This window comes from Leptonychotes weddellii, chromosome 1 (genome assembly GCF_054177405.1).
Source record: "Leptonychotes weddellii isolate Sample4059 chromosome 1, ASM5417740v2, whole genome shotgun sequence".
Classification (NCBI taxonomy): domain Eukaryota; kingdom Metazoa; phylum Chordata; class Mammalia; order Carnivora; family Phocidae; genus Leptonychotes; species Leptonychotes weddellii.
In genome coordinates this window covers 38,350,205-38,367,384 of record NC_138369.1, presented here as the reverse complement: position 1 = coordinate 38,367,384, position 17,180 = coordinate 38,350,205, and the positions used below count along the sequence as shown (strand labels likewise).

The following is a 17,180-nucleotide window of genomic DNA, read 5'->3' as shown; positions in this document are numbered from 1 at the left end:
CATGATCTGTTACAATTGAAACTGGGATACCATATGCTGGGTCTAAAACGCTCAGTATGTCCAGTGGCTCATGGTGATTCTGCCGGCTTTCAGGTGATACACAGCCTGGAGAAGCAACGAGAGAATCACTGCGGTGCAGTTTGCACTGAAAGGTTTTGAGTAATTGGGGGGATTTTATCAGATAATCATTGACTCCACTGCCTCAAACTGATGGCTGTCTGAGATGCTCTCTCACACCCTTCAAGATCCTCTCGGTTTTCTTGCACATTTCCTTGCCTTGCCTGCCTTGCCCACAGTGTTACTGAGCATGCAAGTTCTGATAAAGCCCATAATGAGAATATTTATTTCCTTGTCTTTCACCATCAGGACTGTCAGGAATGTCAGCACAGCTCAAGAAACTGGATTTCAGAGCTGCTGACTGCTGCCAGCAGAGACAAGCACATTGCAGGGGATGTCTATGAAAATGTTTAATATATTTCTCTGCGGGAAGGGGAAAGTCTTCAGGTGTCTCACTGCATAGCGGCACAGCAACACTCCAGGTGCTTTGCCTTTCCCAAAGATACTAGCATACCAGGGAGAGGTGGGGCACTTTGTTTCTTAATATGCCTACAAGATTAATTTTTAGAGTTGCTGCCATGTTATGAAAGTTTAATGCTATGAGGTAGACTGCAGAAGAAATCAGCAAAACCTTTAATTCTTATTTTGATCCAATTTCATCATAGGAAGAGAAAAGTTAGTCTGAGTGAGCTTGACTTTAACCTAAGTATATGTCCAGTTAATTGCCTTCTTCATATAAATGACAGAGCTTCAATAATGCAAACCTACTGGATAAATATGTTTAGTCTTTATTGAGTTATTACCATGTAATGATACAACTAAATGGGATCTGAGAGATTTCCTTTCATCTCCTCATTTTATAGATAAGAAGAGTGAAAATATTTGCTCAATATCAAATAATGATTTGAAAGAGAGTCAGGACTGGAACTCATGTCCTGGACTCCAAATTTAATGCTTCTGATACTAACTTGAAGGGAAAATGGGAGCCCTAAGGAGTAAACCCATCTCTCAGAACACAAACTACCGAAATTTAATCTGGAATCTCTGCCAGTCTTCAAAAACCAGAACCTTGAATAATTCCATGTCTTCAATCTAGCCTCTTCCATCTGCTTTTATACTTGTCATGTCAGAGTACAAGTCTTTTAGCTATTTTGCTAATTGTTATTTCCTGCTGGAAAGGTTAGTTAGGGTATTAGATGAGCAAGGAAAAGTTACAACTTTAGAATACAGGGCAAAAATAAAAGGGTGTTTTCAAATTCTCAGTTAAAAAAATTTTTTTTTCTTTTCATCATGTGTTAAACCAAACAGAAAATTAAGATAACAAGGATAGCAGATAGCAAATTCAACTTTAGCCAGAATTCCCAAGAATAGAGTTTATCAATCTTGTTACCTCAAGCTTTAGAGGAATCCTAATAAATGCCATTATCTATTCAACCTCCACACTACTGAGCCCTTTATGGAAGTCAGATTTGCCTTTCAGTCATCGTTAGTCTTTTTAGCAGACATTGTAAGTTGTCTATACAGCATGTCTCTATAGTCTCCCTTATTACAAAATTATGATTTTTTTTCAGGGCTATCAAATTGATCTGTATAAAATACTTGATTTTTCAGTCTCTTTTGCCACTGGGGGTGATCAGTGACATGTAGGTATAAGTCCTCGGGCAAAGCAAACCTTTCATAATACAAAGGCAAACTCAGATGGAGACTTTTGACTTTGGTCCTTGACTGTTTCTATTTCTTCCTGTTTGGACTGGACCTAGGTACCCTAGCCATATCACATGTTAAGGACTATAGAAAAGGATGCAAGAAACGGCTTGCATCCTGGAAAACATCTTCAAGACGTGGTATCAGCTTTAGATTACATACCTCTGGAAATGTGTGTGAGAACAACACAAACTCCAGTGTTGAAGCCTGTGTTAGCTGGGTTTTCAGTTATTTATTTATTTATTATTTATTTATTTTTTTATTTAGTATTAAGGAGGGCACTTGTGATGAACACTGGGTGTTGTATGTAAGTGACGAATCACTAAATTTTACACCTGAAACTTATGTTACACTATGTTAGTTAACAGGAATTTAAATAAAAACTTGGAAAAATAAACAAAAATAATTCAAATGGATTCCTAACTGATCCAGTTATTATGAGTCTTTACAAAGTGATCCTGGATTGGATCTTATCCTTTTCCAGACCAGACACAAGATGAAATAAAGCAACGTCAGCTTTGAAACCAATCAAGTTGGAGAAAGTACTGGTAACTTTACCTACATTGCCTTACCAAGCAACAGAATTCTGATCTCAATGGACTCAGGTGTTTTTCCCCTTGTGCCAGGTAGATAGCAGTCAGGTAGAACATTTGTAGAATCTGATATTTTCCTATCCTAATTATGGGAGGCATTGACAACGATTCTTCCTTGACATGGAGGGACTTTGGGAATCTCTGCAAATGACACTTTTCCTTTAGCTAGTGCCGGGGGGTGGGGGTGGGGCGGAAAATCAGCAAGAAAAATAGCAGCGAATGAAGTGTAGACATTTCAGTGCATTTATAGTTTACCTCCTGAATGAGCTGGTGGGCCACACAGTAGTACCATCCCCTGACCTTGACGGACAGACACAGTGCTTCTTGTTCTTGTTTTAAAGTTTTCAAGATCTGTTAAGGGAAATAAAGGAAAAGGGTTTAAATTAAAAAGGCCTAAGATCCTATGGGATAGTATAGTTGTTTCAAAAGAGGATAGTCTTCTGCTGAAAATCAGCCTTCGTATCACCCATACCAAGGAAATTCAGCATAGCCTCTTTTCACATGATATTGTCCTGTCATCCTTGATTCTATATCTATATTGTAATGGAGCTACTTGCCACATGTGTCTAGTTAGATTTAAAACACATAAAATTAAATAAAATGTACACCAGTTCCTCAGCTATACTAGTTACATTTTGTATTCAACAGCCATGTGTAGCTAGTGGTTACCATATTGGATAGCAGAGAAATAGAACATTCACATCACTGAAGAAAGTTCTACTGGACAGTGCATATCTAAATGAAGAAACCAAGGTTTAATTATGTTAAGTGACTTCACCAACATCTTTTTTGTATTTAAATATCATTATCAGGATGTAAATTCATGTTATCTGATGCTCAATTCTATTCACTTCCCAAACCATTTATTATATGCAATTATATGTGTCACTCTCTAAGTACCTAGAATATGACTCTCCCTATATATGCACACACACATTATATACAATATATAAACAGACATAAGCACACATACATAATTGTTTCAAAGTTCTTGTATATTTTTTAAAAATTTATAAGGTACTGTCCAAGGTTCTGTTTGGAAAAAAAAAAAGTTCCCCTCTGTCAAGGAGGTCAAGTCTGGTTAGAAAGATAAGACATTACAAACCCAAAGATCACAGTTTGAGTCAGCGAATAAGCAGTTGCCAATAAAAATGAGTTAATGTAAAAAATATGTCTAATAAAGTGACATATTACTGTTGAAAAAAATGGTTTTTCTTCCGTCCTCCCAAATGTAAATCCTCTCAACAAGAAGTATTTTAAGTACCATTTCATTTTTTTGTTATCTAAAACATTTGATTTAATAACCTCTTATCGGATTTGAGGATTGTTCCAAGCCAAGTATATTCTGCAGGGTTGCAAGGCCATCTCGATATGCACACTAGAGTACATGTACATTTATTGACTATTTCCTCCATGTTGGCCATTTTGGTAAATATTTTATGACAATTATCTGAAGTGATCCTAACAATAATTATATGAGCTAATTACCATTAATATCTCCATTTTACAGGCTAGAAAGAAGAGGCATCATGAGGTTTGTTAAAGGCTACATTAATGAGTGATGAAGCCAGGGGGAGAAAGAGGACAGCTTCCTGCAGCTACAAAATGGGATGTTTCTACAGTCAGGCTTGACTTTAAGGAGAGGTCAGGATATTAAAAAATTTAGACACATACATATCTTCATTACCAACTTCTGGAATTATGCAAATTTTAAGATCATACATTATTATTTTTATCAATGGAGTACTTATAAAAATTTCATTAAACATGATTTGGTTGTCAGCTCAGGATACAAACACTGTATCCTCTATAGCTTCTGTCCTGTAGGGACCCAAGAGTGTAGTGGGCACGACTGACAGGTAACACTTAATCAGAGAAAGCCAAACATATGTCAGAGTTAAGGTGTGAAACAGGGTGCCTGGAGGACATGTACATATTTAGCACAATACAGAAAAGTACTATAAGTTGAATTACATTTCTGCTGTAATACAATTATTTTAATCCAAGGAGTATCAGGTGAGACTAAAACAGGATATTTTCTTTCAAGGAAATGGCTCTTCAAAAGAGATTAACTGAGAGATTTAAAAAACTTTATTATGGAAAATGGTTTAATATTGTAAACCATTATCCCTAAAAGTGACAGTGAATCACTCTGAATTGTCACTTCTCCACATAGGTTCTTAGAATACATCATTAAGTTTTTGCACAAACATCCCATCCAATCTTCAGAGTTGCATGAAAAATTAAGGGCTGATAGATAATAGAGATCAAGTCTTACCTAGGCAAAATGCACCATGGTTATGACTAGAGAAGGGGCATTAAGAAATGGGAAAGAAAATGAGAAACACATGCAATGATTTTTAACTGACCTTACTTAGTTTAAAAAACTAGATTTCTCTTTCTTCCTTTTTGGTTTATGAATTCATGCAGTTCTACAAGGATTGGGCAGTCAGAATAAATCACATTAATCTGCTATTTGAGAAAATATTAGGCATATTTCTTAGTAGTTAGTTGAAATAAATTCCACATGGGAAACCCTACTTACATAGGGAATGAAAAGACTGCATTTAGACAGATTTGACTTTGAAATCAACTCTGCCATATATTAGCCATGTTGCTGTCCTTGGGCAAGTCTTCAGTTTCTCATAAATAAATGTGAATAAATGTGCTTTGTTTTCAAGTAAGAGTCATGGGCAACAATTAAATAAGGTAATACTTGAAAAGCACAAGACCAAACACAATGCCTGTCATGCTACAAGTTTAGTGTTCAGTATATGTTTGTTCTGTCCACTGAAAAATGCTGTAATACAGTGGCAAATCATAACCCAATCATTTTATTTATGAGAGTGTTCCAAATAGTAAATGAATTCTAGAGAGAATTCTAGAGAGCTATAGAAGCTAAACAAAGGACACTGAATTTAAGCACATTTAAAGAAAAATTTCATGTCCAAAACAGGCCTTTTTAGATATAACTACTCATCTAGATCATAATTACTAGCAGCATGATAATTGTAGGAATCAAAGAACTATGTGTGTGAATGGTATTTTTTGAAGCTTATATACTCATGGCTCAGGCCTTTCTCAACAAATTCCCACATATATTATTTTTCTAAGAGTCATTTTATTTCTAAAGCCTTGGTACTAGGTAATGATGGTTAGCAACAGACGTTACAAGACAGAATATATTATGGATAACGCTCTTTTACCATCACCATTGCTCTAATAGCAATAATAGCATCTACCTGCAAAATGTATTGAGGTCATACCATGTGCCAAGCACTTTTCATATAGATCTCATTTAATTCCATCATAGTTTAAATTCCCAACTTAAAGGCGATAGAAGTGAAGCTCAGAGATGTTTAGTATTATCTTCACCCACCTAGGAAGTGGTCAGAAAAATACAAATTCGTATCTGTCTCCCTCTAAAGCTACTGCTCTCAAACACCAGAATCTATGGCTTCCCCACTGATTTAGCGAAGCCAGTGAAAAAGAGCATTCAAACTAGCTATCTTAGAGACAAAATAAATAAATAAATAAATAACTGACTGACTGAATATTAAGCTCTTTAGTGAACATGTAAGAAAATCCACACTTGAATGCACAAAGCATTGAGTAGGTACATTTGATTCCAAATCTTCTATTCCTTTGCTTTTCCTTGTGGGTGAGTACTCAATGTAGGGATTTTTAAACATTAGGTGAAAAGGATGAAATTGAACAAAGAGAAAACAATCAGAAATAACTTCATTGAGACTGCTGAATCACAGACCTGTACCTCTGAAACAAATAATACATTATATGTTTAAAAAAAAAAAAGAAGAAGAAGAAGATAGCAGGAGGGGAAGAATGAAGGGGGGGAAACGGAGGGGGAGACGAACCATGGGAGAAACAAACTGAGGGTTCTAGAGGGGAGGGGGGTGGGGGGATGGGTTGGCCTGGTGATGGGTATTAAAGAGGGCATGTTCTGCATGGAGCACTGGGTGTTATACACAAACAATGAATCATGGAACACTACATCAAAAACTAATGACATAATGTATGGTGATTAACATAACAATAAAAAGAAAAAAGAAATAACTTCATTAAGAAGCATGATTGTTGCATTGTCAGGAAGGTAGCTGAACAATGCAGTCAGTTACTAAAGATATGGATGAATAAATGATGTATATGTGTGACAAGGAATTAATATCCATGTATTGTGGCTTTTCAAAACAGCTTGTTTTTCCAGCTCTGTATATGGTTCACTGACACGTGGTTCGTAGACTTTTAAAAAATAAATGGCTATACTTTTTGGTGTTGACTTCATTCATCAGTGTTTTACATAATTTTTTCCAGAAATCATATGCTAAGGGATGCACAATTTTGTGGCAGATGTGTTTTCATATCATATTTTTCTGTGGAAACAATTGTCCTTTATTCTGCTATGGAATGTAATATCAGCATTTCATTTTTAAATGAGATTAGAAAATATGCTATAGTACTTGGAATGTGTATTGAGTGCATGGAGGAAATGATTTAGCAGTTAAATTCCCGAGGGAGTAAAAGTATACAAAGGTCTTAAAGCTGCAATATGTGATAAATAATAAAAGGCCTTAATATATGAGAATACTTAGAATTCAGACTGTGAATAAATCAGAGAGTGAGAGGGAAAAATCTCTACATATTTCCTGTCTGTAAAGTTATTAAATGTTTAGAGGAAAGGAAGAGATACCTTACAATAAAAACCTGGAGGTACTCTAGAGAAAACAAAATCAAGAGCGCCCAAGATATTTTTTTGAGAAATAACAGTAAATAAGAAAGAGTAACATATTCAGGCCATCATTAAGGGACTACCCATTGAACATGGAAGAGCTAAAGCCATTCATAAGGTGGGACAAGCCAGAGTATAAGAAGTTTAGGTTTGGGGCACCTGGGTGGCTCAGTCGTTAAGCATCTGCCTTTGGCTCGGGTCATGATCTCAGGGTCCTGGGATCGAGCCCCACATCAGGCTCCCTGCTACGGGGGAAGCCTGCTTCTCCCTCTCCCACTCCCCCTGCTTGTATTCCCTCTCTCGCTGTGTCTCTCTCTGTCAAATAAATAAAATCTTAAAAAAAAAAAAAGTTTAGTTTTAAAATGGCCAGAGAGGTTAATGAGATCATAACACACATCATGTTTGTTAAGAATCTACAAAGAAGCAGGAGAAAAGGAAAGAGGAAGAATGAAACAGTAAACTATGCAAGCAATGCATGTATTTTTAGTATATTTTTAGTCACTACAAATTAAAAAGGGACAACAACAATTCACTTTTTTTCCTGATTTGGGTAGGCATGGATCCTAATAATTCTTATAGAGTGTCCTTAGAACAAGAAATTTCCATCACCAGTTTCCTTTGTTATTGCTTCCTCCAATTTTGAAAGTAGCAATCAATAAGGAAATCAATATCAGCTTGGAAAAATGGTCAAGCAATACATTTGTTATAATACGATTTCCATAATGATGATTGCACCATTTATTTTTTTTTTTAAAGAGCTATTTTTGGAGCATAACTTTAAAAGCTGATTATCATGCAGCATATTTAAAATTATGTCTTGGGTGCCTGGGTGGCTCAGTTGGTTAAGCGACTGCCTTCGGCTCAGGTCATGATCCTGGAGTCCCTGGATCGAGTCCCGCATCGGGCTCCCTGCTCGGCAGGGAGTCTGCTTCTCCCTCTGACCCTCCCCCCTCTCATGTGCTCTCTCTCATTCTCTCTCTCTCAAATAAATAAATAAAATCTTTAAAAAAAAATAAAAAAATAAAATAAAATTATGTCTTTACTCTTTGCCATTTGTTCCCTGAGTGTATGCATTTGTGGATGCACATTTGCATGGTTTCTTGAATTCTAGAGACTCCTACTGAAAACAAGTCTAAATTTATAAAACCTTAGGCATTGCAAAGCTGTATCTTTTACATCCTTTCCACTCAGGAAGAAAGAAGAAACCATTAGTGAAACTGGCATGGTTGATTGGGTTTCCCAATGAGAATATACAGCAAGAGAATGAATTGCATAATGGTTTAACACACTGGCTTTGTAGTCAGAAGGACCTGAGTACAAATCTGGTACTCTTACTTTCTTTCTGTATGATGGTGGTAGGTGAGTTATTTAATTTCCTAGAACTTCAGTTTCTTCATCTCTAATATTAGGATAATAATCCTTATCTCATAGAGCTCTTTAAAGATAAAGATCATGCATATGAAGTATTCACATACTGTCTGATGCAAAGTCAGTAGCCTATAGATGTTAACAATACCATTATCATTTCTTGCCATCAAAGGAAACTGTACAAAAAGTGACTTACTGGGGGAAAGCCCGTGAGTCCAAACTTCCACCAGATAAGGTAACACTAGAGTGGTCAAGTCAATCGTGCCATGGCAAAAAATGCTAATAGGGCTTAAAACAGATCTTTTTTTGTTAATCTTAATTGTGTTTTTAAGTCTAGACAGGAGCTGAAGTAAGCAGGCTACCTTATCCTTTCCAGAGAATGGACTGTATTCTTTATATGACTTACAATTAAGATACACTCACATATAATGGATTCAGACTATTTTCTTTAAGAACTTTTTCTTATGATGATATGATCTGAGAAAGTTTGTGTTACTTTTTAATGTAAAGGTGGAAAATATTTTCATAAAACAGCAAAAACCTGATGTTTATTTATCTTCTACAATGGATGCAGACATATGATGTTTGAAACAGAAATAAATTATGAAACATATTATTTACTGATTATATAAATTTACTCATTGAACTTAAAGTTTTGGAAGTTCACACTGTATACCAGATGGGAATAGAATGGCTATAAATGGAAATTGAAATATATGTATATATGATTATAAAATATTGATAGATACGCTTGTCATTATCTTGCTTTTCCTTATGTCGTTAACTTTCCCATTTGTTTATCCAATCTTCAGCAAATATTTTTTGAGTTCCTCTTTTATTCCAAGTATTGATGTCAGGTATCTTATTTCTCTAACAACTAAGTAAAACAAAACAAAAGAAAAACGTATGTCTATGCTAAATATCTGATATTAAATATCCTAATTTGTTGACAGTCTAAAGTAAGGGACCAAAATCTGATTCAAGGTGGCGATCTGACATTGAAAAGGAAAGCAACTCTCTTTCCTGGAGATCTTTGTATAGATAAAAAGGGCTTTATTAATATTTCTAAGTTAACATACACTCAATTTACAAATGACTCATTCATAGAACTGGCTTATGACCTTGTTCTTTCATAGTCCTAATGCTGCTACTATGGACATCCCTACGAAAATTCTCAGAGCACTTATTTCCAAGTACAAAGGAAGAGCCTGTGGGAGCTCTCCCAGGTACTGAATATGACAACACAATGTTCTCCCACCAAATATCTGAATTTTTTTCTTACCCTCTTTAGTCATGCCAGATAAAAACTCTATAATTTAGGGATTACTTCGGAATTACAGAAATTACACTTTAAAACCATAAATAGCTATAAATGCATTACCTTGCAAGTAGTCATTTACAGTGAAGAGTGAATTAATCCAATCAGATTGCTTCCTCTTAATAAGTAAATAAGAGCAGTAGGGATTCTTCAAATGGGAGTTTTGATTAACCAAAGAAGAAACAAAAGAAAATGTTATCTATGAAGTAATGGGGAGGGTAAAATAGGGCTGAGAAAGCTCAAAAAGAAATTAATGACCTAAAAAACACGATGAGGAAAGGTGTGTAGAGATTGTCAAAGACAAATTTGCCTGGGGTCAGCAATCTTGCATTTTGCAAAAGAGGAGGTTATGCTCCTCTTTCCCTTTCACCACATTACTACATCATTTTTTGTTTTCAGCAACAAAACCTAGGCAAGAACTTAAAATGTGTGTATGTGTTAAGGAGGCTTCTGTGGACTGCTTGGGAAATTAATCACTTTTGTAAATTCTAACTCATTAGCAAACAACAACAACAACAACACAGTGGAATGCCAGTTTTAACTAGCTTCCATAAAGAACTCAATTTCTCACTTTTCATGTGTTCATTCATTTAATCCTTGCAACAACTCTATAAAGTATTATTATTAATCCATTTTATACAAAGAAACACCCAGGTTAACACCGAAGATCAAAGATATAGTATAAGGGAATGAATTATAATTCAGGTTTACTTAATCCAGAAGTACTTAGCCTCTTTCTACACAGAATTAAATTTAAAAAATGAAACCATACTTGTTGTCTGGTTGACTATTTGAGACTTTCGCTTTTTCATCCCTCTACTATTATTTTCTTGACTTTTCGAGAAAATAAAGGTTGCTTTGCTGCCCTTTGCTCTGTTAAGTGTATGACTCTCTCCTAGTAGCTCTTTTTATTTCTCATATTAGTTTTTTTCTCTTTCTACACTTTTTTGGCATATTCTATTTTATCTAGACCTTTGTGTTACTTAATAAGTCAAAGAACAACTCAATTTAAAATGTTTGAGTTTCTCCATGTGTTCCATAAAAACCTGAACCTATCTAACTCACAAGGTTACTGTGATGAGTGTGATATGGCAACATAAATAATGTTGTTCTCCTTTGGAGACAGGTGCTCTAAAATACAAGCTATTATTACCAGCATTTTTCTCCATAGGAGCTCATCTCTTTTTGCATATCATCCTGACTCAGGAGTGTCAATGGTTAGGCAGCTGCATTCCCTATCTTTGGTTTCATGTTTACAGAACACAAACAGAAACAAAGGTTTCAGAAAAGCATTTGGCCTAGTAAATTTTAAATAAAATATGAAATCTTCACTGTATTCTATAAAGGCCCTTTGAAATCTGGTCCCCGCCTATGTACCCAGTCCCATTTCCTGTTATTTTCTACCTTCCTTATTTAAACCATAATAAACATGTTTTGCTTTCTGTTCTTCAAACATTTTAAGACTAATCCTTTTTTTAAGACCTTTGAACTTGCTGTTCCCTTTGTTTGAAATGCACTTGACTCATCTTTTGGCTCATTATTCCCATCCCTCAGGACTCAATTCAAATGTCACCTCCTCAGAGTAGCCTTTCTGAGGGTTTATCTCGAGTAGACCACCACCTGGCTCCAGACACTTTCCATCACATCACCTCTTTATGATGTCTTACACAGCAATCATCGCCACCATCTGCAAATGACTTTGTTTGCTTATATGCTACTTGGTTTATTGTCTCCCCAACAACCCCCATCCCTACCCAAGATAAAGGCTCACCGTGGCAGGAATCTTTTCAGTCTTTATCAGTCTGTAGCACAGTGCCCCAAGCAGTGTTTGATATATAGTAGGTACTTAATTTGTATTTGTTGAGCACTGCTCTCCCTCCTGTTTCACACACTAAGTCAGCAAGACTTGGCCTAGAGTGAACTTTCTTGTATTTGTGCACATGACAGACCATTTCCCAACATCTTGGCTGTAGGGGTCGAGCCACCTACCACACCTAAATATGAAATCTTAGAGATACACTCACTAAGACTGAAATACAATCAGGGTATGAAATAAATTCACTGCTTGGTACAAGAAATACCCTCCCACCCGCTGACCCCTGAGGCTCAGGAAATGCCCAAGATGATTAAAATATCAAACAACATTATGCAAATTGCATGGGTCTGTTATTTGTGATCAGGGCTATCAGTTAGTCAGTGACATAGCATACAATTATCTGTTTTTCATCTAGTGTAAGAATTCTGTATTTTGATAGACTTACGATCATTACAGTTTTGACAGAAAGAAACATGATTCTTCATTTTGTACTTTTACTGCATAGCCTTTTCTTCTCCCCTCTGAAAATTAAAATTAGCAAGTTGTAATTCATTGTACCAGTCTTCTTAAAAAATGGGCAACCCTAGAGGGCAAATCAAATACATTCAACTAATACTAGAATAAATATCCTCTGAAGAAATGCTGAAAAGGAATGTATCAGGAGGCCATTGTAAAGTCAGTAATCTCTAGGAAAAACCTTGGGAAGATATTACTAAATGGAGATATATGGGCCACAGATCATGATCAAACCCTAGAGACCACAAATCTACCAGCCATACAATTGGTTGTGAAAACACTGTGCTTTAAAGTAAAAGAAATCTTTTCATCTCAAACTTTTTCATTCCATTTCTTTTGTTTTGTTAACCTTTTAGGGATACAAGCCTGAGCAATGAATTCACCTTCAAGTATGCCTAGCACTGAGTGGCAGTGGGTACAATCTCTAAGAAAGAGGGGCAGTTTCTCACTTCCTGCTCATAAATGAAACTAGGTAGGTGCTCATATATTTAAATGTTCTCTTATTTCTACCCGAAAAAGTAGGCATATTTCCCAAGGAGCTTGGGAAGAAATTACACTGACTGTTAACTTTAAAGGGAGAGGCATACTTCATCAGTTTTTCCCAACACTCTATGCTCTGAAATAAAGTTTTGCTTTAAAAGCAAATCGAAGAGTCCTCACTACATACTTAGTTTAGGATTTTTGACACAATAAAACAGGGAATGGTGACTCATAAAGAAAAATGCCAGTCTTCATATAGTCACTGCTTCTAAAAAATTGGACATGCTTTGCCATATAGTTACTTTGGGGAAATCAAAGCTATTGGAACTAACAGGTTTGTTTAATCACTGGCTCAAAAAGTGTACTTCTCTGCCCTTTTTCTCTTCTTTGAGTATAAAACATATCTTGGGATACTGGATGCTTAATTAGTTGTATCTAGTATACTCCTTAAAAAAAGTTAAGGGCATAAAATAAAAGTTCTGTATATAAATGAAATTCCCAGATGAACAGCAGCTGTTATTTATGTTGAATTTAAGTTGCTTTGGCAACTTCAACCATATATTTTTATCTCATTACAGTTTTGAAAATAAAACCATCATCAAATATACATGTAAGCTATGTGTTTGTTCATCATCTATTTAGAATTTGCTATAGATGCTGATTTCACAGAGAGAAATCAGAGATAAGGCTGCAGTGTGGTAAACCTGCTGATTTTTGGAAATGCCATCACTCAAGCCTCTTGCTTTTAAATGCACTGTTAAGGGAGATGCAAACTAATACAGAGTCAATCAATACTTACAATATGTTTAAGATGAGCACTTATTATATGTCGGCTACTATTATAGGCACAGGGAATAGAATATTGAACAAAAAAAAATTCTCCTCTCAAAGAGGCTAAAGTGGACAAAATGACCATAAGCAAATTAAATAAATCACACTTAGTGTCTGGTGATAGGGGCTAAAGGAATCTAAGTTAGGAAAACATAGGAAAAAATAGGATAAGTAATGTTGGTATGAACTTTTAAAAGAGGAAGATCATGTAAAAGTAGAATCTTCTTACTTCCCTTCCTACTTCCAAATGTGAAGGAATAAATCACTCTCCTTCTGCCAACTCAGCTCTTGGCCCCCACAGAGGATGCCAAGAAGGGTGCAAAGTAGTGCCAAGTGGCACAGCAGTCTCGATTTAGTTCTGTACGTTCTTATTTATAACTGAAGTTGAAGTCACCTAATACAAGTAACATCTGAGAAGCCTAATAAATATTTTTATTTTGTATCTAAAAGTTGAACACAGTTCCCCAGCAAAAACAAACATAAAACTAGAAATAACTAAATAACTGAAGAAATGGCAGGAACAAATGAGCAGGCATACTAAATATATCCTGATTTCCTAAAGGAAGACAATCACCAAACCAGTACTATGATAATTTATGTGCTGCTTTAGACAATGCTACTGTTTTCTGTCTCAGAAATCCTACAGAGCCAGAGAATTTCAGAGCTGGGATGATCTTAATGCCTTAGTGTGTTTGGGCTGCTATAACAAATACACACAGACTGGGTGGCTCAAACAACAAACATTGATTTCTCACAGTTTGGGAGACTGAGAAGTCCAAGATTAAGGTGCTGGCAGAGCTGGTGTCTGCTGAAGGTCTGCTTCCTGATTTGCAAATGGCCATCTCCTCATTGTATCCTCCCATGGTGGAGAATGGAGAGAGAGGAAGCTCTCTCTGTCTCTTCTTATAAGGGTATTAATCTCATTCATGGGGGCTCGACCCTCATGACCTAATCACGTCCCAAAGACTCCACCTCTTATTGCTATCACATTAGGGGTTAGGATTTCAACATATGAATTTTAGAGAGACACAAACATTTATTCCATAACACCATCCTTTTTTCAGTCTGAGCTCCCTTCCTCATCCTTCCTCCTCCCCATAAATATTATTATGTCATATGTGGTAGATGGTGCAGAGAATATGAAGGCAAATCAAACATGGTCCCTGACCTCAAGAAGTTTACAATCTACATTAGACAGACATATAAATAATTCCATTGCAAGGTATAAAGGAGGTAATCAATGCTGCGGAGCTGTAGAGAGGAAGTGCTATGGGAGATGAAAGGAAGTACTTTTTGTTGGGGGTAAATCATCCAGTCAACATTCCATCTGCACAGATGATGAATCAAAGTGTATGAGTACCAAGAGAATTGGATCTTGGGTTTAATTTATGTCAGCACACATGACTTGGCTCCTCTCCTTCCCTGTTGCAGGACTGTTCAGTCTCCCCACTTTTTTTAATGCAGGTCAATGCACACAGGCAGCCTCATTCTACTGCAAGGTGACACTGGGTTCTTTAGCATCAAGCACATTCAGTTACTCAAATCAACTGTGCCAACCATTGAAATTCCTGGTACTCTTGTTTTAAAAAAATATGACACAAGCTCATCTCCAGCTACAGCCTCATCTTGCATGTCAGCACTTGCCTCTCATCTTTCCATCTTTGCAGTGTTACTCCTGGGGTCATTTTCCATTCTGATGTCTCTGCCTCATTACTTATCTGCTGGAGTTTCCAGAAGAATCCAACGTGACCCTTGTTGCTCTTCTGAACCAAGAAATTCCACACATCAAACCTCATTGTGGTGCTCAAATTTCCACAGACTTCTTTAAACACTGTATATGAAGCCACCATTATCAGGATGCTACAGAACAGGGCAAAGGACAGAGACATTTTTAAATGTCCCTGAAATGTGTGTGTGTGTAGTTGGGTAAGTTAATGAAGGTATTTTGGACCTTTACTATATATAACCTTGATTCATTAACACTAACTCATACCCAAGAGCACTCTAACTCATGCCTGAATGAAGCTTATCTATCACACATACTTTTTTTCCATAAGGCACATCACAGGCTTCTAGCACTTAGGAACACTAGACTGAACTCCAGCATTACACTTTGGGCTATTTTAAACAATGAAATTAGCAAAAAAGAACACAAAAATGCAAAAAAAAAAACCATGGCAATAAGGAGATTGCCAAAAGGACATTTGTTTATAGTATGAGAGCTGAAACAAGAAGGCAGAACATCACTTCGTTCGACTTCATCAGAGAAAGTATATAGAAAGGCTCAAATATTTTGCCATTCAGCACATGTTCATGGAGGACAATAAAGGTGCTAAGAATACTGATTTGGGGGTTATTGATACATTTCAGAGATCCTCAACCTGCACCCAGCATCTAGCTCCAGACTGGGCACTTTGCTGGCATTCAGTAAATGTCATAGTTAAATATTTGGTATTGTACACAGAATTTAAATTTGGATGATATAAAAAATTTATTCCCTAGACCATGCATCAGGTAATATATGATTATGAAGAAGATGATGATGATGATAATGACAGTAATAACAGTAAGAGTTTAGCAGTAACAATGACAATAAAACTATTAGACATAGTAGTAATAATAGTAGCAACTAGATCAGTGATATGTTTCCTTATATTTTTATAGTACTTTAAAAAACTGCTTTATTTCTGTTGAGTTTTCATGAATTTTGGGACCATCTTTTTTTTTTTTAAGATTCTATTTATTTATTTGAGACAGAGAGAATGAGAGAGAGAGAACACATGAGAAGGGGGAGGGTCAGAGGACGAAGCAGACTCCCTGCCGAGCAGGGAGCCTGATGCGGGACTCGATCCAGGGACTCCAGGATCATGACCTGAGCCGAAGGCAGTTGCTTAACCAACTGAGCCACCCAGGCGCCCGAATTTTGGGACCATCTTAATTATCAAAGCCACCTGAACTACATACACAAATGAATGTAGTTCTTCAAAATGGACTCCTTGGGGTGTGCATTTTTTCCCAGTTTTTTATTATGGTAAAACACACATGACATAATATTTCCCATTTTAAATATTTTTAAGTGTATAGTTCAGTGGTATTTAATAAATTATTAATGTGCTAATATCATCACCATCTATTTCCATAACTCTTTTCATCTGGTAAAACTGAAATTGTACCTATTAAACAATAACCTCCTATTCTCCACTCCTCCTGCCCCTAGCCTCTGGCAACCACCATTCTACTTTCTGTCTCTATAAATTTGTATACTCCTTATTTTTAAAAATTAAAAGAGAAATTACTCATAATAATGCATCTGATTATGAAAGCATCTCTGTAAAGTAGACAGTGATGGCATTAAGTACTCACTGCTGTATATAGAAGGGCAACATTTGAAATTCAGAAAAGTTAAGAGAGTTGTTCAAAGTTATACCTTCAATAAGTAAATTATATGGTTGGTTCCATATCTTGACTATTGTGAATAATGCTCCAATAAACATGGGAGTACAGATATCAACTGGAGATTCTATTTTCATATCCTAAGTGTCTGTCAACAGATGAATGAAGAAGATGTGATACATATATGTATGTATATATATATAAAATGGAATATTTTTCATTCATGAGAAAGAAGGAAATCCTGCCATGTATGACAACATGGATGAACCTTGGAGCATTATGTTAAATGAAATAAGTAAGAGAAAGACAAATACTATTTGATATCACACATATGTAGAATGTAGAAAGGCCAAACTC

General features: G+C 36.0%; 1 protein-coding gene across 1 annotated transcript in view; it reads right to left on the bottom strand.

The window, feature by feature from the left end:
• LOC102734275 (contactin-4) overlaps positions 1-17,180 on the bottom strand; it is an 805,863-nt gene that overhangs the window by 197,714 nt on the left and 590,969 nt on the right. Inside the window, exon 6 of the mRNA XM_081805865.1 lies at positions 2,610-2,705. Within this exon, the coding sequence (XP_081661991.1) occupies positions 2,610-2,705 (96 nt within the window). The remainder of the gene's footprint in view (positions 1-2,609; positions 2,706-17,180) is intronic.